Source organism: Athene noctua, chromosome 18, assembly GCF_965140245.1.
Source record: "Athene noctua chromosome 18, bAthNoc1.hap1.1, whole genome shotgun sequence".
Classification (NCBI taxonomy): domain Eukaryota; kingdom Metazoa; phylum Chordata; class Aves; order Strigiformes; family Strigidae; genus Athene; species Athene noctua.
Genome location: NC_134054.1, coordinates 7,218,847 through 7,238,721, shown reverse-complemented (window position 1 = coordinate 7,238,721; position 19,875 = coordinate 7,218,847). Strand labels below are relative to the sequence as shown.

The following is a 19,875-nucleotide window of genomic DNA, read 5'->3' as shown; positions in this document are numbered from 1 at the left end:
ACAGGCATAACAAAATATTTAATGTACCTTTTCTCAAAGGTAGGCACGCATTGTGCTCGGATGCTTTCAGACAACAGCTGCTGCAAAAGATCCACTCAGGCAACACAGCAAAACGCCGCAGAGAATTACAGTTCTACATCACAAGAGAAACTTAACCCCAAATTTAATACAATCTATTCCAAGCCCGACTGTAAAACATTCATTTCTTTTCAAAAACGATGCTGTGCAGCTCTGGATGAGCATCCTGAGAATAGGATTGTCCTAGAAACTCGGCAAGCCAGCTGGTGCTGCAGAACAGTGTGTTCCTCCCCAAACTGGTGTGCGAAGGCCAGCGAAGAGCGATGGTGGATCCCCTGACAACCCCCGTGCAACCCGACTGGCACACTTTGCCTGCTAAAGTGCATTTGGATGTTCTGATGGTAAAAGGCACTAGAAGAAAACAGATGTAACTGCTGAGCAGCTTGTGAGGTGAATTTCAGGCAACGCAAATCCCCCCCGATCGGATTACATCAGAGTGAAATCCCAGTCACCCCAACCGGCAAACTCCGGCAGTCTCACAGCAAGTCACTCACCACGTTGAGTCACTGGAAGCTGAACTGGTGTGCTGCGTTTCTGAGAGCAAATCTGTCCCAGCACATGGGAGAACAAGGTGACTACAGATCTCTCTCTCCCATCTCCTGCTTCTCTATTTCTAAGAGATTTATCTTCAGTGTGTGTTTTGCCAGAGCAGCATCAGAAATAAGACCTGTCCCTCCTAGTGCTTTGCACTTAAACCACTCTCATTCCCAAAGAGAAAACAATATTCCCTTCCCCAGCAGCGACTCCCAGTGAGCCAAGTGCATGTCGGAAATTTGAGACAGATGCTGCTGTCTCAAATTTGCTGACCAGAGGCAAATGATGAAACAACTGTTAGACACAACTTCCAATATTGTTTGGCTGAGGTCGTCACTTCTTTCTCCCTCACTCACTAGAAGACCAGGTGCCTTTCTGGGTCTATAACATTCATGACAGCCTGAAGGGATACATAAAGCAGGCTGTGCCCCAAAGCCCTCCGACCAGGGAGCGTCTTCGCAGCCTGGGCCAGACTGGCACAACTTAAGCTCTGACCTTGCCATCTGTTGGATGGAGGCAAGCTCACTTAACGGAGGGTGGAGGAAAAAACTATCCCAAAGAGGAAAAAAAGCTCTATACTCTCCATTGCTGCCCTCTCCGTGGAGCAGCTGAGTTGCACGTCCCTAAAGCTGTATGCCTGCTTCACCTCAAGCTCCACAGCCCTTGAGGAACATCATCTTAGCAGAGCACATAGTTTTCTGTTTATTCATTACCCCTGTGACAGCCAAAGCAACTCACCCCCTATTCCAGAGGTTGCAATTCCCACTTCTGAGTTCCTAACCAGTTTCCCCTTGTTTTGTGCAGTTTAACAGCAGCTCTGACATAAAGTGGAAAACGCGAGTCTTGTAATGTTTAGACAGGATGCACGAGTCCCAGTTTCCTATGGAAGCCTAGTTCAGCCCAGAAAATTTTCTGCTGTGGCCAGTCCTATCCCTGCTAACCATGACAGCATTCCCCTCTACCAGCAGCCAAAAGACAGTAGCAATCCCAACCTGTTTGTGTCTGTTTCGAAACAAGGTATTTCTCTCCCTCAGAAGGATGTCATGAGGCTGAGTTAATTCCAGTTATGATGCCTTTCCAAGAACAACAGATGAACAACAAACAAAAGCAAAATATTGTTAAGATTTTGGGGAAGTCTCAGAAGAGCCTAAATAACACAGGAAAATGCCAACAGGATTGAGGCACTTTGAGAAACTTTACTCCACATTCTTTGCATTTTCTCCTCTTTTTAGAGTACTTGCAGCTAACACTCACTCTTCTTTGAGGATCACATATCAGCCTCCTGCCTGACACTGCTCAATGAATTAGATTTTACATAGCTCTCCATCACCTGCAGTGAAACAGCCACTTTTTGCACTCCAAGATCTCAAATCACAGCAGACACAAAGTTATTTGGCCTGGGCTTGGAAGGAATCTCTCTAGATACCTCAGCCACCCGTGAAACAGCTGCTCTTTAAAAACCAGTTCAGGATAAGTGAGCAATGCTGATATGCTCAAAATCATCAGGAGAAGTTGCCGTCAACAGAATGGAATTGGTCAGGCTGGAATCTGGCCAGACCATTTGGGATTAACACCCTGAATGTTGCAAGAGAGCCACAAAAAGCCCTGCATTAAGAGAAGAACCATCAAATCATCCTCTAAATAACTGCTCTGCCCTACCCACCACTTGCCAGATGACTAACATGCTTTTGTATCACAGTGGCTCTTCCTCAGAAGTCTGCCTTCCACACACTGGTCCAGCCACACCCTGCTCAGCTTGAAAAAACAGAGAATAAAAGAGGAGGAAGAAAGTAATTTTCCTCTTTTTCCCCTGTTAAGTAAATCAGAGTCGGGTTTGGTTTTTTTTTTTCTTCAACCATTCACAAACCTTTGAGATTCCTGAAAAACACTTCTTCAGCTCCAATTCAACCATCTTTTTCTTGTCAAAAACCATCCTAAGTCAACCAATCCTGATCAGATGTTCAGCCCTGTCACTTCTGCTGATCTTGTCAAAGCATTTTCATCTGTTAGCACCACTGTAGGACTGAGGTTCAGAAATGTTTTGAGGCCACTACAGAAATACTTGCTAGAAACATTCGAAGGTAGTATTTTAAAAAGACATTTGCTAATTTCCACAGGACTCTTCCTTCATTATTCCAACTTAGACTAAGTATTTCTAAAACTCTATACAGCATTTGTTTACTCACTGCATTGAAGCAAAGAACCCTGAAGTAAGCATTGGACTTGTGCGTTGAATCCCCTTAGAGCGGGGTTCTTCATCTGCAGGTCTAAAAAGCATGACTGAGGCAATGCAAAACCCTAAGAGATGCATGGCAAGACATGCAGGAAGAGAAATGGGCACTTAGGATACAATCAAGCTCTCCAGAGTTAAAGAAAGTTTGGGTCAGCATGATCCACTTTTTCTGTGTTTAAGGTGGCTGAGAATGTGCAGCCAGCAAGTGGTAATCAAGAAGCAGCAGCTGGCAGCAAAGGATAACCAAGGGTCAGTGCACATTAAAGAGGTTGTAACTGAGTTCACAGCAGCGGGACAGAGCTATCTGTGCAACACAGAGAAAAGAATATGGTGCGGACAGCAGGCCGTGGAGCAAGGAAATAAAGCTGTGCGGATGCAGTGATAGGAAGTGACATTGGGTTGGTTAAGCAGCACTAGGCCAGGATCCCTCCCTGTGATCCAGCGCAAGCACAGGAATTCACCCACTTGATTGGGCGCCTTTTCAGAGCAGAGTCTCTGCTAGGTAGTCGTCTGCTTGGTTCCCCCCCCTCCACACTAAATGTATGCTGATATTAGAGAAAAAAAAGTGCTCAGCTAAACAGCTTCCAGCAAAGCAGTTCAGTATCTTCAGCAGAACTGCGGTCACCTTCTCCTTCTGCTTGGTCCCAGGAGGTGATTTCCTCCAGGCTGGTGGAGCTTTGGAAGCTCTGACATTTCCAACATGCTCATGACAGAGCAAAGCCATCAGTTTCCCCTCCTTGGGGAGATACCAGGTAGCCACATACATGTCCCTTTCAGCCTTCTGTCCTTGTAGTGCTGTCGCTGCTCTTCAGGGCACACAGCAGGCTGCAGAACAGCTCATACCAGAAGAAAACAAGGCCAGTCGAGACAGCAGCCTTCAGCAAGCTGGGCGAAAGGCCCTTAAAGAATCCACCCGGGCCCTCCTCTCGCATGATCTGCCTTATGCAGTCCAGGAAACCCCTATAGATCCGTACCTGGGAGAGAAATGGCAAAAAGATTAAACAAGGAAACTCCAGGACAACTCACCTGGAAAAGAACTAAAATCCCCAAACTATACCACAGAAACATAATCTGGATGTGCAGCCTGGAGATGTCTTTCTGGCTATTATTATAACTAACTGGAAGTTTCAGAGAGCCAGTTTGTAGAGAGTGGGGTGGAGGAGAAGTACATATTTTGCATCAGCAATGGCTTATGCAGATCATTCTAATTGAATGGCCTAAGATCTTTATGCTACAACAGCACATACTATTTGTGGTACAAGTTTGTGAAGTTATTTCAGACTGTGCTGTTACTGTTTTCCATTCCCTTTGCTCTATAAGGAAGAAAAATTTTTCAGTTTTCTGACAGAAAGAAAACACAACTTCAGCACTTAGAAGTCTCTAAATTAGCTGTCTGCATGTCATTGTGTCACACTGTGAAGGGTTAACATCCTGTGACACATCAATGCTAAGAACAAATTCTGTACTTCACTGGAAAAGCATCCACTGAAATAGGTTAAGACTTCAAATTCCTACCCCAGAGTTTCTTGAGGTACAGACTGATTTGCTTCTCAAATCCAAGGAATTTGAAGGAGAAAAGAAAATTTCCACATTTCACGGAAAAAAAAGAGATAGTTCCTGAAAAGATCTGTATTTATCTTACAGAGTATTTCAAGGTAGCAAGGATGGTGCTGAAGAACACTGAAAGTATTTAATTTGCTTTGAATTTCAGGACGTTCTGGTACATAAGACACATGCTGAACACTTGGTGCCCATTCCTTGTCTCAAAATGTTAAATGTTAACTGCAGGAAAGGATCCTGACAGTCAGGCAATCCCATCATAAAGCTAGTGTAATCCTCTGCTAGTAATTTGGTCCTGAATCAGAAATACCAAGCTGCAACTAGAAAAGTAAAGTAAATCAAAACTCCTTTGCCTGCCTAACTCACCCTCAGCTCCAAGACAGCCAACCTGATGGAGATGGAGGAGGAGGCAGAGCACAGATATGTTGGACAATGTCATAAAATTAACCCAGAATATTTATGCAGCTATTCTCATCATTAAGTGAGACCAACGCTCAGCTCTCAGAAGTTCCCGGGGAGTTCCCAACCCAAATATGACCCAACAGGTACCACTGGTGAATCACTGCTGCATTCTGGTGCGATGGATAGGCTCTGGATTGTCGTGATGCAAATCCACATTCAAGAAAATCAGACAATTCCAACATCTCTCACCTGCCCAAAGGCTGCCCGGGCATGCTCAAAGCCACCCACTTGTAGTCGTTTTTTGAACACGTCAAAAGGGTAAGTGAGGGTTTTGCTGATGATTCCAGCACAGCTGCCACAAACAAGGTTTTTAACGTTGCCTGAGAAGCAGAAAGGGGAGAGGATAGTGGTGAGGGGAAAAAAGAGGATTAGCAGGGAGTTCTGATTAAAGATCATGAGAGGTGAAGTTAAAAATCACTTTTCACAAGAAGTAAGGCCAAAAAGTTACCTCTTCAGGACAGTTTGGGCCACAGAACCTCAATCTGTATTTTCTACATCAGTCTCGCAATGGTTGTTAGAGCCAAAGCGTAACAGCTCATTTTGGTTCATTACACTGATTTATGTCTTTGCTCTGCCGAGTGGCGTTGCACAAAAAAAAAAAAAAAAAAAAATCAATCCAGTCACCAGAGAACCTGCCACTAGTGGGTGGAAAAGTTTTCATGCCCCCCAATAAAAGCCCAGTCCCGGGAAATCTTACACTCCTGATTGCTCAATCTGATTTATTCTGGATTGGAATAAGTCACAAGTTGACACTGCCTGATGACTTCAGAGGCTTGAAGGAATTGAGTTTTGTGATATTAGACTATTTCCCAAGTTCCCAGCACAAATCCTCTGCCATCTAAAAATAAATATGCAGACATAATATTGAAAAGTATAGTTCCTCCACTGAAGAAATTCTATTAAGGAACAACACCATGCTGATGCTGCACACCCTCTCTCTCAGGGAGGCACTAGTATCCAGAGCTGTCAAGGGGACAGGTTCCATCAGGATGAGGTTCTCTTAGAGCTAGAAATCAACATAAAAATATCAAATCAAGAGCTTGGCAGTTTTAAATTAGGCTAAATGAATCCTTTTCTGTAACAGCTGTGCTAGAATCTGCAGGCAGATTTCCGACGGAAGTCCAAGAGTCCTGTCCCCATAGCACTAATGAAACAGAAAGATTACATCAGCACTGTCTTCCCCCAGTATCAGTAACGTGACACAGCTCAAGAAAGAGTACCCTAGCCTGTGACACTTCACTTCCCCATCCATCCACATTTTGATTATGGTTATTCCATAACAGGAGCTGTTTGTAAACTTCCTGTACTTACTTTTGCACTATTTGTGCAGAATGAGAGAAGGGAAATTGAGATACTTTTCACATGTTGCATCCAAAAAGGGTGATAGAAAGAAAACTGAGCTTATGTCAGTCTCTCAAACTAGCATTCATCCTCTCTTTCTCTGCAGGTCACAGACATCACTGTCCCAAGTGCCTACCTCCTTTCTTTCCTTCAGCTGGGATCACCCATTCAGAAAACTGTTGCAGGATGTTGTAGAAGGAGAACTGGAGACCAGCATATGGAAAGATAGCAATGATTGTGGGGGTCAAGCCTCTGTAGAAAGTCCGAGGCCCTTCTGCCTGGTACATCGTCACCACTGCATGGCGAAGGTTGTGATAGATCTAGACAATAAAGGAGAGGCTGACTCCCTAGTGAGACAGGCTTAAAACCAGCAAACCAAAGGTCAGGCTGTTTCCCAGTAACAAGGACAGGCATTTCCCACTGCCCAAAATACAATGGACTGATTTTCAGCACAAAGAGATGAATAAAGTGATTTTGCATCACACAGTATTCGGAATATTCGAATATTATGAATCACACAGCATTCTCAGCTAAGCCCTTGTGCCTCTTAGAAGTAAACTGACAATCTCAACCTACCTCTGAGCCGCAAGAGGCTAACGAACAAACGGTCCTTAGCTCTGCACTGAGAGGCCTGGGCTGACATTGTATCCCACAACCAAGCTGTGCTGCTGAGGGGAAGAAACATGGCACAGAGCTGAGAGCTGTGGCCTGAGACCACCTGCATCACAGATATCTATTTTCCTCTTAACAGCTCTGCTTGCTCCTGCAACAGAATTCTTATTATATTGTGATTCTAGTGCAGGCTAAGTCAAAAACTAGAAATGGCTGATACAAACCCCTATGAGTCTAGTTACGACAGTCCTAATTAGCCTGGAGACCGATTCTTACACAAATAAGAATACAAAACACAGGTGAAAGGTGACTGGTTTCAAGTATCACCACAATCACTATCTAAACATGACTCTGTGCAAGTGGAAAGTTTCAAACACACGATGTTCAACAGACTGGGGAGTGCATTCTGTAAATGGCCAACAGGCAAAATGAAAATTGAGATATCCTGTTAAGGACAGTTTCTCCTTTCTGGATCACCTGTCAGGAGTCAAACACAGTCTGGAACTGCAAAACATAATTAAGAAAGCTGTGTCAACAGCACAGGGGATAACTTGGCAACAGTGCAAACACTGGCCAATAACAGCACCTGCTCCTTTATGTTAACCCACAGACTGTTACGTACTTTTCAAACCTCCTGTAGTCATACACGTAAAATACTGCTACTGTTATGGATGATAATTCCAAAGATTAAATCCTCAGCCATACCTTAGGCTCACCCTGAGCAGCAAAGCGGGTGCGTAGCGTGTCAACAGGCTGAACTGCGACAGTGGCTGTGCAAGCTGCCAGTCCACCGCAGACAAAGTGCACAAAGGAATCGCGGGCATTGTATGAGGTGACGTTGTGCACCAGTTTTGTCAAGCTTTCAAATGCCATGAACTTAAAGAAACAAACATACACAGGTCAAGGAGTCAATCCTTATCGCTGACATGGATGTCCCACTCCTCTCCCATTTCACCAAAACAGCTCCACCCACTGCTTCTAACCACCTTTTCTCTCTGTCCTTCAAAAGTCCTCCCCAACTTGTAACCTGTTGGAGCATGTGCTGAAAGAACACCTTGTAAAGATCACTGAGCAGCCTGGGGAATGCTTGGGATATTCTGATCTCTGACCCTTTTGCTAAATCTTGCATTTAGAATTGGGAAAAACTCGTTTTAATGCTCTGTGTGTCCTGAAGAATATTTGCTATATTACAGATAGGTTATCCACTACTCTTTCACCCATGGCTCATTAAAAGTGTTGTTAATACTTATAAATTAAGCATTAACAACGCTGTGTAACACACCATCATCAGCTTCACTGATTTTCTCCTATCAAGCTGTTAGGGCAACAACATTAACAAAAGGAAAAAACTACACAGACTTGGAACACAAACAGTTAAGCCAAGTGCCAGGAACAAACAGGGCTTGTCTGTGATACCAGATACAGCCATAACTCAGTTTTCTCTAGCTGTGCTCCAGGCAGGCTGCTCAGCAAGCTCAGGAATATTAACTTAGGAATTATACATCAGCATTATACAACTACACATCATTGAGACTAGGGCTGGTTTGCATCAGTACAGTTTAAACCTGGATCTTTTATGTGCTGCCCGTGCAGCCAGTCTGAAGAAAAGCAGAGTCCTACATATGTATGCTGGGCCCAGGTGATGTCCGGTCCCCTCACCTGAACTGCTCCGTAGCCAACTGAAAGGAACTGAGCAGGAACATGCCCCTTCCAGAAGGCTACCAGCCCCTCTTCCTGGAAGATGCGCCGTACAGCTTGTAAGATGCCATGATACTTAGCTGCTGGGTTTCTGGAGGAGAGCTGCTCAATCTGAAGCTGGAGGAAAATAGAGAAAATACTTTCAATTCCACATCATACGTCAACAAGGCTCAAGTGTCCCATTCAGGAATTCACAGCCCTGTCAGGCAACCAATGCTACGAGGTGGCATTCTGCCTTCCCACGGAATCACATCTAGAATGGACTGGGATGTTATTACGGAGGGTTCTAAAAGAATAAAAAACATGCACGCAACACAAAGGTTATCAGTAGGGATAATGGTGAAATTCAGATAGCGGAGATCATTCAGAAAAGCAGAGAGAGAGAACAAACTATGAAAAACACAAAACACAAGATGCCATTCAAACACACGAGTTAAGTTATATAAACAGAAGTGGTGACACAAGATAGTCCTACTACCTTGCATAACCTGTATACAATGTAGGTGAGGGCTGACGAGCAGATTTAGTGCTCCGTGGTTGCACAAGCGACCTATTCATGCAGGACAAGCCCAGCTCTGCTCTGACAGGCTCCTTCACCCCCCGTCCCCGAGCATGCCATAAGAAGGTACCTGAAAGCGGATCTTGATGACATCTAAGGGACTGACAAGCACCCGAGAGACCAAGCCAGATGCCGATCCTGCTACAGCCGCTTCCACCGTGGAGACGCACTTGGCCTCGGGGTCATATCCGACCATGCCTGCCTGGTGTCCCCGCGGCCAGGGCAGGGGGACAGGGGCCCCAGGGAGCCCTCCCCAGCCAAGAGGCTCCTGCCCACACCGAGCCGCTACACCTCACCCCGAAGGCCCGCAGCCTCCCCGCTCACTCCAGGGGCCACGCAGACCGGCCCCCCCGCAAGCCCCTCTCCCCACGGGCCCACAGCAGGCACCGGAGCGGGGTACGGAGCCGAGCGGCGGGCGGGGCGGGTGGCTGCCCGCGGCCCAGGGCGGCGGTGCACGGTCAGGGCCGGTTCCCCGCCGCGGGCCTCGCCCGCCCGCCCGCTGCTGCCGGCGGCACCGCGCAGCGCAGCACTGCGCCTGCGCGCCCCGGGGCGCGCTGGGGAATGGAGTCCCGCGGCCTCCGAAATGGAGGGCTCGGCCCCGGCGCTCGGCCGCGCCTGCAGGCGGGTCCGCCCGCCGGCAGCTCCCGGGCCGCTGCATCAGGCGGCTGGCGGCGAGATACGCGCGGGTTTAAGGTCGTTCCGCAGTGCGGCACCTGCTGTGCCGCGCCACGCGCCCAGGCCGGTGAGCGGGAAAGGAGAACACCCACAAATGCCGGCCTGGCGTGCCGCAGCCCCTGCACCACGGCCTCAGCCTGGGCATTATCCAGGCACGGGAGCAGAAATTTTATTTCCTTCTATAAAGCACGAGGGAAGGAAGATTTTCTCAACTTTCCAGTAGAGACCCAAGTTACAAATAGCACATCATTTTGAGCAACGTGTTCTGTTACAGCATTACCAAAAAGCCAAGAGCTCCGAACCACACTGCAAATCATTTCTATGTTGACTTTACTGGCACAAATTAAAGATAAATATAGGAATAGCCAGGCATTTTCTGAGCAACCATAAACTCCTTGGTTACATCTGTATTTGAGTGTAATACTTAAGAGCAACTTAAACCACTCAAACCCTCACGCGGGCCTTCTCTTGTTGTGCATTAAAATCAGCTGCAAAACTTAGAAGCACTTTCTGAACAGATGCAAAGGCTGGGAAGAAGCTGCAGAGCCAACAGACTGGCAGCTCCCCGCAGGTAACAGCAGAGCTGCCACACACCTTGTTAGCACCACGGAGCAGTTCTTTCTGCAGCCAGAATGACCCGCAAGGTGCTTGTCAAGCAGAGCAAAAACTTTGGCAACAGCCCAAGCCACAGCGGTTGTGCTTACACGCCCATCTTCCCCTCTGTCCGTCAGCAAGACATTCCAGAAATAACGGGTGTATGGTTCTCCATGACTGGCTCCTTATGACCTTAGTCCATGCCACAGGAGCACTTGAGCAGTTTGTTAAAAAGCTTAGAAAAAAGAAAGGGAAGAAGCCCTGAAGTGCCACCCTTGCACTCAGCTGATAAATACAGAGCCTTCAATCCTGGAGGCGACATGATCGTTCCTTTCCCCCTGCCTCGCTACTCATCGTGCCACATGTGCCAAGTGACATGACTAGTAATGAATTCAGCTGAGCATGCTGAGATTGAACTACGATGCTGAAGAGAGTCTGAGCACTTCAGGCCAGAGCACACCTTACAACTTTTCCCTCCCACAGCAATCTAACATCCTGTACATTAGCTCAGTCAGTCATCTTTTGGTCAGTTAACTGAAAGAACAGACAGATGCTCAAGTGAAGAATTCAATGTATATTTATTATTCACAGTTAATTACTACCTACCAAATGCTGCTGCAGAGTTAAAGGATTAAGTACATAGGCCTTTTTTATTTAAACACTGATTTTTTTTTTTTTAATATATATACACACACAAGACATATGTCTGCAAGGCTGCATGATATACACCAATTCCAAAATAAGGAAACAATCAAATGGTCCAGGTGTAGAATGCCATAGATTCCTTTTCCAATCACTTTACAAAGAAGGAAGAAAGTGAGTGACAGCTAGCAAGGAGAGGGGGAGAAAGTAATACTCTACAGGATAGCTCTCTCTTTCGTCTGCTGGAAAATTAAAGTGTAAGGCAGAGTCCATCTCAGGAATAAAACATTTGTAACACTTAGTACAAAAAAAGGCACCCTCCAACAAAAGATTGCCCATGCTTAGGCAGGGCAGTAGGAGATCTCCGCTGCAGTTTTTTGGATTCGTTGGTGGGGTGAAGGGATCCAGCCAAACGGCTGTCAAAAGGAAAAATAACACAACTTAAGATTGGCACAGAGAGCAGTGCAGCTTGATTGCTTTCCTTTCTGTCCAATTTAATGTCACACTGCTCTGGTGGAGGAGAAAATGGCCACAGTAAATGCCATTACGGTGCGGGGTGGGAATTACAGTCATCACACAGCCTGCTGTGAATGGGGAGCGGGGTGGGGGGAATCTACTTCAGCAATAACACTGACCTGAGGAGGGAGGAGAAACTGGAGAACAGTGATGCCGACCCCACTTTTCAAGAGCAACACGACTGCAAATATTCCCTATCCAGGCCAAAGAGACAGGCTGATTACATGCATCACATAGAAACATTCACTAAGAGCATAAAGTTTTTTCAAGCACTATTTCTTGAGGTTTCTCTGCATTATAAAGTTTTCCATCAAAGGAATGTACATTTTATAGGACATCTCAGGGCTATTATTTCTCAAATTCCCCCCTTAACCCTCCCTCCCCAAAATACTCTTCCTCATTTTCTCTGGTCATAACTTCCCCCTTTCTTACTTCTTTTGAGGCTCCTGGTTGCAGCTCCCCACCTCTGAGCAGCCTAAGCTGCTGCTTGAATGCCTTGATTTTATTTTCCTTGGAATAAGGGAAGTCGAACAGTAAGACAAATCTTAAGATTAAAGCTCCATCTCTGTTTGTAGATTTTTCTCAAGTGTCCATTGATAAAACCACCCTCCTTTACACCCTTCCCCCAAAAGTATTTATTTACACATAGGCAGAAAAAACCCCTCTGAAAAGCTCTGGACTGTCCTTTTAACTTAAAAAATAATAAAAAAGAAAATAAGGGAAAGGCACTATGGAAAAAATTACAGAATGTGCTCAACCGTACACCTTTAAGAAAAAACAAAAAAGCTGTCACCACAGCATTAACATACTTCAGTTGTACGTTGGAGTTTCTCAAAGCAGCTCTGTGACTCAAAAAAGAAAAAAAAAAAAAAAAGAACAAAAAGCCACACAACTCTTCTCCCTTCCCCTGCTTGGAAGCTGCTGAGCTTCAGAAGAAAGTGCCAAAGGAGAAGAAACAATAAAAATTAGATTAACACCTCATCTTTCCCAGGCAAGAAGAAGAGCTGAATGTTGAAGGCAAAAGCAGAGACTGATGATTTTTGTTTTTTTTTAAAGGCAGGACTGTGGATTTGGTTCTTCTCTCATGTCCCTTCATGTCAAATGAAGACCGTTTGCAGAGAGAGAAAATACCAGCAGAGTTTCTCCCTTTTCCTTTAACTGCATGGCTAGGACTTTATATGGCATTAAAACTTCATGCACTGATGGACAGAGGAGGAAGGGGAAACAAGAAGAATGAATAAAAGGGGGTAACCCAGGAGCAGCTGAGGAAATTTGTTATTTTCATTTTTTTCTCTCTCTTTTTTTTTTATTTTTAAAGATAAGTTTTGGTGTGTAAGTTGAACTCTTCCCCCCTCCCCGCCCCTGAAGTTCCGTACTGAGTGAAGGAGGATCACCTCACGGTGAAAGGTGACTCAGGTTTTATCGCCGTGTGATTTTAGGTCACTGGCTGCAGTTAGGCTCTGTATGTGTATTTACTGTTTCTCTGTTTTCTTTAAATAATCTCTAATATTTATCTCTAGATGTTCCGATTCACTGGGGTCACATAGTTGCGTGGAAACATGCCCGTCTGTCCGTGGCAGGCTCCCTTCCACCAGTTGGGGTCAGAATTGTCAAGGACTTGGATAAAGTCTCCACGACGGAAGCCCAGCTCTCCTTCCTCCTGGGGATCAAAATCAAACAGGGCCTGAACATACGTTGGTTGCTGAAAGGGGAAAGAAAAAGATACACAAAGTGAGAATCACCCACAGCACTCAAGAAACCTGCTCCCTCAGGCGGGAGCTTAGCTTACACTGGAGTTTATTGTTAAACATTCAGGCTGTTTCATCTCTCTGCAAGCCAGCTTCCAACATCTGTAACAAGATGCTAAAACAGGAAAGCACAGTCTACAGAAGACCTTAGAAAAAAGTCAAGCTTCTGTGAAAGAGCCAAAATAAAGACAGCAGATAACTCACATGTTTTCCTAGTATTTTCCAGTCTTCATAACTTACTATAAATCTATTGCAATACAAAAGCCTTTCTGCTTATTCATCCTCCTTTCACCGACAGTGCAAATATCACTAATCTGTCTAACACCGTGATACGCAAAGTTCCCCATAAAAACTGGATGTTGGCATTAAACACATTTTCCTTAAAATTCTCCAGTATCAAGAAATTCTGTCACAGAGCATTTTGCCTGGTCAGCAAGTACTTCCATTCTTATGGAAAAGCTAATGGTTCACATGAAATGCATTTGTATTCTTAAAATCACGAGGCCAGGAAGGTATTCTCCTGCTTATTATTTTCAGCCACCTGTTTTCTCATCCTCTGTTTATCCCTGACCCAACAGTGCAGAGACAGATTTATTTCAGACAAACTGTGGCAAAAGGTGCTGGTGGTGCCTGGAGAGCAGTACCAATTCCACACCTCCTGTCTTCAAGCTAGAACTATAATGCTGCACATGGAAGCAAAATGATTTACCCAAAATTGACAAAGGATCCAGTTACATGCAACATAACGTTCTGATTGGCCTGGGAAATGGAACAAAACAGAGCTAGATATACACAAGCTGCTCTGCTGGCACTCAGCAGTACTTTTTTGGTTTCTCTTAACCCTGGCTAGATCCAAACCAGAAGGCTAGAGATGTTCTATGTGCTATACCTGCAACCACCTCTTCAGGAAAGACCAGCACCAAAGCTTCACTGGCTACTGAGGGGTACAGTTCTGGCTATGAACTGTATAAATAGAACTAACCTTTCTTACCGTGTCCTAAACCAGGAGTAAACCCATTTTTAATTCACAGCAATCAGGTGACCTTCCTTCAACAGTATCCATAAACGTTAAGACAAGCTCTAAATAGTGCACTTCATGAGGACACTCCTCTTACCTGTGGCACCTGTTCAATATCCCGGAGAAATATTTGCTGGTTCCTGGAGACAGATGTGGATCTGTGATAATCTACCAGCTCGTTCAAAGAATTGAACTTCACCACCCAGAGGAAATATTTGCCAGCCCCATCTCTAAGCACCTTGAAGTGCTGCACATCATTTCCAAACCTGTGTGGAAAGAATGAAGTACACAAAAAAATTGCACATTATTAGTTGCTGAGTACTCCTCTTTTGAGATCGTCATCACAAAGTTTCAAACAAAAAGGTCTTTCAGGGCACCATGAAAACTGTCAATATAGATACCAATTGGTTGCTATAAAAAAGAGGTCTGAAACCTCCTTGTCAAATACATTTTACAGAAATCAGTGATCAAAGAGATAGAATACAAATACTGAATTTATCCTGAAAAAAATTCTGCAAGCTTCACGTGTGCTTTTTTTTAAATAATAGGACTTCAGTTTAAAACCAGCTTTTCAAACCACTCTGAATTTGCAGAAGTTTGAGGTCTTTTCGTAAAGGATGTGTCACAACACTATCTTGGATGACATGCAATATTTCAGTTTTCATTTTACACTACATTGCCACGTAGCTGGCAGCCAGTACGTGTACGTACATGTAGGTATGCAGTCACCTGTCGCTGAAGACAGTGCACAGAACAACCAGGACACATGCCATGGACTTCGCAGTACAAACACAAGGCCACATTAAAGTCGCTGCACCATGGTGCCTTCTACCTCACGTTCCCAAATACAAGATTTTGAAGTCAAATAGTACAAGTGCTTCGGTTTAGCTCTTCACATACAGCAATTTCACAACTGATTTGAATTAGCTTTGTGCTACTCTTGCTATGGTCCTGTACTTCTCACAGTCTCAGTCAGCACCACTGTGTGTGTGATAATGCAACACATAAGCACCAGTCCCATTATAGGTAAACTGCTGGGAAAACACTGCCACAGAGAGGCTAGGATTGTCTCTTCTGGCAGCCAGTCTGGACTTAGGCAAAAGACTGTCCTGAAAAGCAGAAGAATCTCTCTGGTCCTTAAAACAAAACAACCCCCCCCACAAACTCAAAATGCCCAAAAGGTGATGCTGCACATGCAATGCAGCAACCTCCATTCTGTGTTAGCAATTCTTTGTGACAAATGATGGCATTCAGTTGAAGTTACGTTTCCCACAATTTTATTCTGAATAAAGAGGAACTCTTAAGAGGTCCATTGGGATTTTCCAGATGATATTTTTACTTCAGTCTAAAACACTGAAAACAGAACACAACTGTTCCCCACTTGGCATGCACAGCCTCTATACATTGGCTGAAAAAGCAGACGCTATCTTTGCTACAAAACTAACATGAAATAACTCATGAGTACTGCCTCTGCTCTCCCTTGCTCAACCTGAGAGCTTCTCACTATTTCAACCCTGCAGATCACTGTTTAAGAAAAAGACTTCTAAATTAAACAGGGGGAAAAAAAAAAAATCAACTGAGAAATTACCACCAGATGGCAACACTAAGCTAACAGGCAGGCAGAGCTGTGCTATCATAACTGGATGTTTCTTAAAGGAATGCACTTTCTGGAATGAAGCTTCCATTCATATCTAGTATTCCAGCTCAGATGATTTTATCCAAGACAGAAATGTAAACATCTCTAAAATCAGTGGCTTTAATCCAGTTTGTTGGCATGACTCAGTGCTGCTGTACAGGACAAAAATTTGGTTACAGACTAAAAACAACCAGGAAAAAAAAATTATCCTGTCGAGACAGATCACTGATAAGTCACAGAAAACAGAGCACATTAGGAATTGTACATGAATAATAAAAAATTATTGTTACGATTCTAAAGAAAATCTTGTTAGTTTCCGGTAGGAAATGGGAAGATCACATAAGATTAAAAAAAGGCAAAATCTACTGCTAAGGACAGAGTCCCTCCCACCTCCAGCCCATGTTAAATTATGTCAGATACCCTTTAAAGTTTCTAATACCTCTATTTTACAGGAACTTCAGATGGGCAGGACAGGTAGCCTGGTATTATGTAGGCCGTGGCTAACTAGCAGGAACTAGTAGCAGTACTAGTTAACAGCCAGTACTTCTAGTATGGTTATTCAAGGCTGAGAATTGCTTCTCGCTACACTGTCGTTAGACTGAAGTTCTCTACCAACATGGAATGCACTTATGAGACATCCAAGAGACCTCTGTTTTCACAGCTCCATGTCCCAGTGCTAGACAACATGAATATCCCCAAAGCATGTGCCAAGCAGATATGAAAAACATATTTAGAAGTGTACTACACAGAGAGAAGACAGAGTAATAACTTGCGCTGCAGGACAGGAATGAAGAAGGATGGGAGAAAACACGTACACACTGGGCACTTCGTGGTTTTAAGGAGAAGGAATGGGATCCACAAATCAACAGACAGCCTGGGACTACATGATCCGGACAGGAACATGCCACCAGGTCAGCCCTGTAGGCTCATTACAAAGCAGAGCATATGTATTTGCCCTATCAGAGAGGGAGTAAGTATTGCTGGAAGAAGAGGAATGCTATAGGGCATCTGGAAGATTATTCCGGCTCCTCAACGCTGACAATCACCGGCCCTTTACTCACAAGTCCAAATGAGCAGTAGATGCCCTGATTACCACACATGGTTGCTTCTGGGCATTACTTACTTGACTGAGAGGGAGAAGTCCCCAGGAGCGCTCTCACTCTCCCTGATGAGGAAGGCACCGTCGTGTCTCTGTTTACCTAACATCTCTTCAGCCTTCGCTCGGGGAATCTTTCCAAAAAACCACCTGTGCAGTGAGGAAAAGAAAACAATAGGGAAAGTTAAGAATTTTAATCCTTTCGTGGAAGAGCCAGACGTAGATATTCGGAACACAGATTAAATGATTCTTAACAGAAATAACTACACTGCACCTCACGGCCACTCCAATGCAGACTAGTGAAAAGCTTTTCACAATGTTTCATCCTAGCAATGAAGCAACGGTGACTTGATAAGCAGGTGCTTATTATTTCATCCAATTTAGCACAGCAGCTATGTGGTAAGAGTGAAATCCTGAAATTACAGGATTTATTTTCAGAGGCAGAAGAAAACCTGATCAAAAGTGAATGCACATTGTTTTGCTCTACCAGTTTAGTATAAAAAAAATATCACGACAAGAACCTAACGTACACAATTGCTTCACAACAAAGTCCTGCTTTGTGAGATTACGACAGATATCCTGGGAACTGGCTACAACCTTGACAAAGTTAAAATGTCTACTGTGGTCTACTGCACTGGTATCTTAGTAATCAGGACTCGCAACCTAAAGTCAAGCAGACTAAATGCCTAGCACTCAAGCAAGAAGCTCAAGCCTCTTCTTCTGTCACTAAGGAATAAAGTCTTACGTCTCTACATCCAAAGTTTTAATTGTCCAAACTATATGATGCCATCAACTCAGAGACAAAAAAAAGAAGTCCTGCACTGGTGGCTGGTTACTACTGAACTTCCCTATGATAGAGCAGCATTTATTTCACTGTTAGTACCCAAAGATAGTTAGTGGGGAGCTGGCTGTTCCTGCAGCCCAGAGTCCAATCCTTCTGACCCCTACCACAACACTGTGGTCAAAGATGTCAGAAAGCTAAGGCAGGTGCCAGGAGTGGAGTTACATGCAGATCAAGTGAGAAAACTCCCCTCAAGGTGTCTCTGATTCATTGCAGAGGAGTGCTGAGCTGGGCATGCAATTCAGTTCGAGGAAAGATGCTGATAATATTTGTTTCAGTGACCCATTTTCTTGCTTTCTCCTACAGTCAGGACAATCTATCAGCTTTCACATAAGCAGTCACATGAAATAGCTGCACTGTGGAAGCCACATCTGAAATTCCTGACAGCTGCACAGAAGTCAAAGCCGCAGGCTGACCACCTCCATGACACTTACCCCACGCAACCAGATCAGCACTGACCAACAGCCCCTGGTCATGGGATTCTTACCCACATTCACATTTGCATTTCCAGAGTAATCCAAGATTAAAGGCAAACCAGGCCTGAGTGGTAGGTCACATGGCATGGGAAAAGCAGAACCATCTTCACAACCAAGAAGTACAGCTTTCAGTTCTGAGTAGCAGATCACACAGGATAGAAGCACTTACCACAGCCTATAACCATGCAGATGACTGACCTTAAAGGAGAGCATTTAATAACAAGAGCTCCACGCAAAGTTTACTTTCTACAGTGAAGGCTTTGGTGCAGCAAAAAGTCAGAAGTTGCAGAATCCTCCCTGAAACAGTTGTTCTTAAGAGAAGCTGAAGCTTTCAAGAAGTCACAAAGTCACCAGGTCTTCCTCTCTAAGAGGAAGCCATCTCCAGAGGTGGAGCACCACCGATTACTTGATTACCAGACCCTTCAGCTACTGGCAGCCCTCGCTCCTCTCACTGGCTGTCTTCAGTATCTGCTCACCATAGGAGACTACAAAAAACACATCCCTAAGTTGTATCAAGGTGATGAGTCCACAGATGTATTTCTATGATCTGCAACACATTCAATAAAACAACTCTAGGACATCCCCCTTGTAAAAGGAGCATGTATTCACTCCTTTTACTCCTTTAGCTATGCAGCTCCATTATGAAAAGCATTTTGGCACTGAAAATTATACAATCTTCTATACAAACTTGGTTTCCATGATCACCTAAACATGTTTTACTTGCTTGCAAGTCTTGTTGTGTACTTTTTATCCCCTGGAATAGAAAGGAAAAGCTTTCTCCCACAACCATCCTAATTTGTAGTGACAAAGAATTTCATGGCATTTAGTACTGTCCTGGTGGTTTAGCATCTGTGTTGCTTCTCGGTACCTGAGGTGGTGGCAGAGATAGCAGAAGCAGCATCTGTCTACCTATCTCTCACTGCACTCTGCTGCCTTCAGAAAACCACCAAGAGAAGCCATTATGTGAAACTCCTTTAGAATTCAAAGGTGGTATTTTGTTTCCTGGGCTTTTGGCACAATTGTCATAATGCTAAGTCTTGAATTTTGCCTCTGTCAAATGTTACATAAAGCAAGCCTGATATTATGATTTTAGATATCTTGCCATAGTTCCTGTCTACAAAGTGTTTTAGTTCTGTTTAGTTCTCAATTACTTGCATGTGACTTGGAAATGAAAGCCTCATCTTAAAAGAAAAATCAAAACACCTCACCCATCTCTAAAATAGAAAGAAAGCCTGAAAACTCAATTGAATGCCTACAATCCTTCCTGAAGCCCCAGAAGCATACCTTAGTTTTTCCCTAAAAGTTACTGAATCACTACAAAGAAGTGTACAATTCGATTAAAGGAATTAACACTTCCAAAGTAACAATATCAGTTTTCTGCTAGCTGTTTTTAAGGCACTTTAAATATAAAGACTAAATCTTTCACAATTCTTGAATTCCCTTGCAGTTTTATGACTTCACTACCAATTTAGCCAAAGAAGCTTGAATTCTAAATACAAAAAAAGATTAAAAGAAAACCCCATAGATGAAAGACAAAGTGATTTTGAAGGACTACT

At 44.2% G+C, this 19,875-nt stretch overlaps 2 protein-coding genes across 6 annotated transcripts in view; both read right to left on the bottom strand.

Annotated features, from left to right (window-relative positions):
* Position 1: 1 nt before the first annotated feature.
* SLC25A19 (solute carrier family 25 member 19) lies at positions 2-9,546 on the bottom strand. Of its 4 annotated transcripts, none has more exons than XR_012634759.1 (7): positions 9,148-9,546; positions 8,480-8,635; positions 7,526-7,696; positions 6,345-6,528; positions 5,057-5,187; positions 3,471-3,819; positions 2-429 (listed from the first exon to the last, which is right to left on the bottom strand). XR_012634759.1 is itself a non-coding variant. In XM_074921948.1 (7 exons), exons 1-7 carry the CDS (start codon positions 9,271-9,273, stop codon positions 1,750-1,752), a joined length of 1,035 nt encoding a protein of 344 aa, XP_074778049.1. In that variant the 5' UTR covers positions 9,274-9,546; the 3' UTR covers positions 2-1,749. The 4 variants fall into 4 exon arrangements, 3 of the variants coding, with proteins under 3 accessions (XP_074778049.1, XP_074778050.1, XP_074778051.1); XM_074921948.1 differs by having other exon boundaries at positions 2-1,861; positions 3,665-3,819; XM_074921949.1 differs by having other exon boundaries at positions 2-3,819.
* Positions 9,547-10,905: 1,359 nt separating this feature from the next.
* The window catches only part of GRB2 (growth factor receptor bound protein 2), a 52,712-nt gene continuing 43,742 nt past the window's right edge, over positions 10,906-19,875 (bottom strand). For both annotated transcript variants that reach the window (XM_074922106.1, XM_074922107.1), the window contains 3 exons: positions 17,030-17,152; positions 14,368-14,536; positions 10,906-13,206 (listed from right to left, as the gene is read on the bottom strand). In XM_074922106.1, the coding sequence (XP_074778207.1) occupies positions 13,021-13,206; positions 14,368-14,536; positions 17,030-17,152 (478 nt within the window). In that variant the 3' untranslated portion in view covers positions 10,906-13,020. The remainder of the gene's footprint in view (positions 13,207-14,367; positions 14,537-17,029; positions 17,153-19,875) is intronic.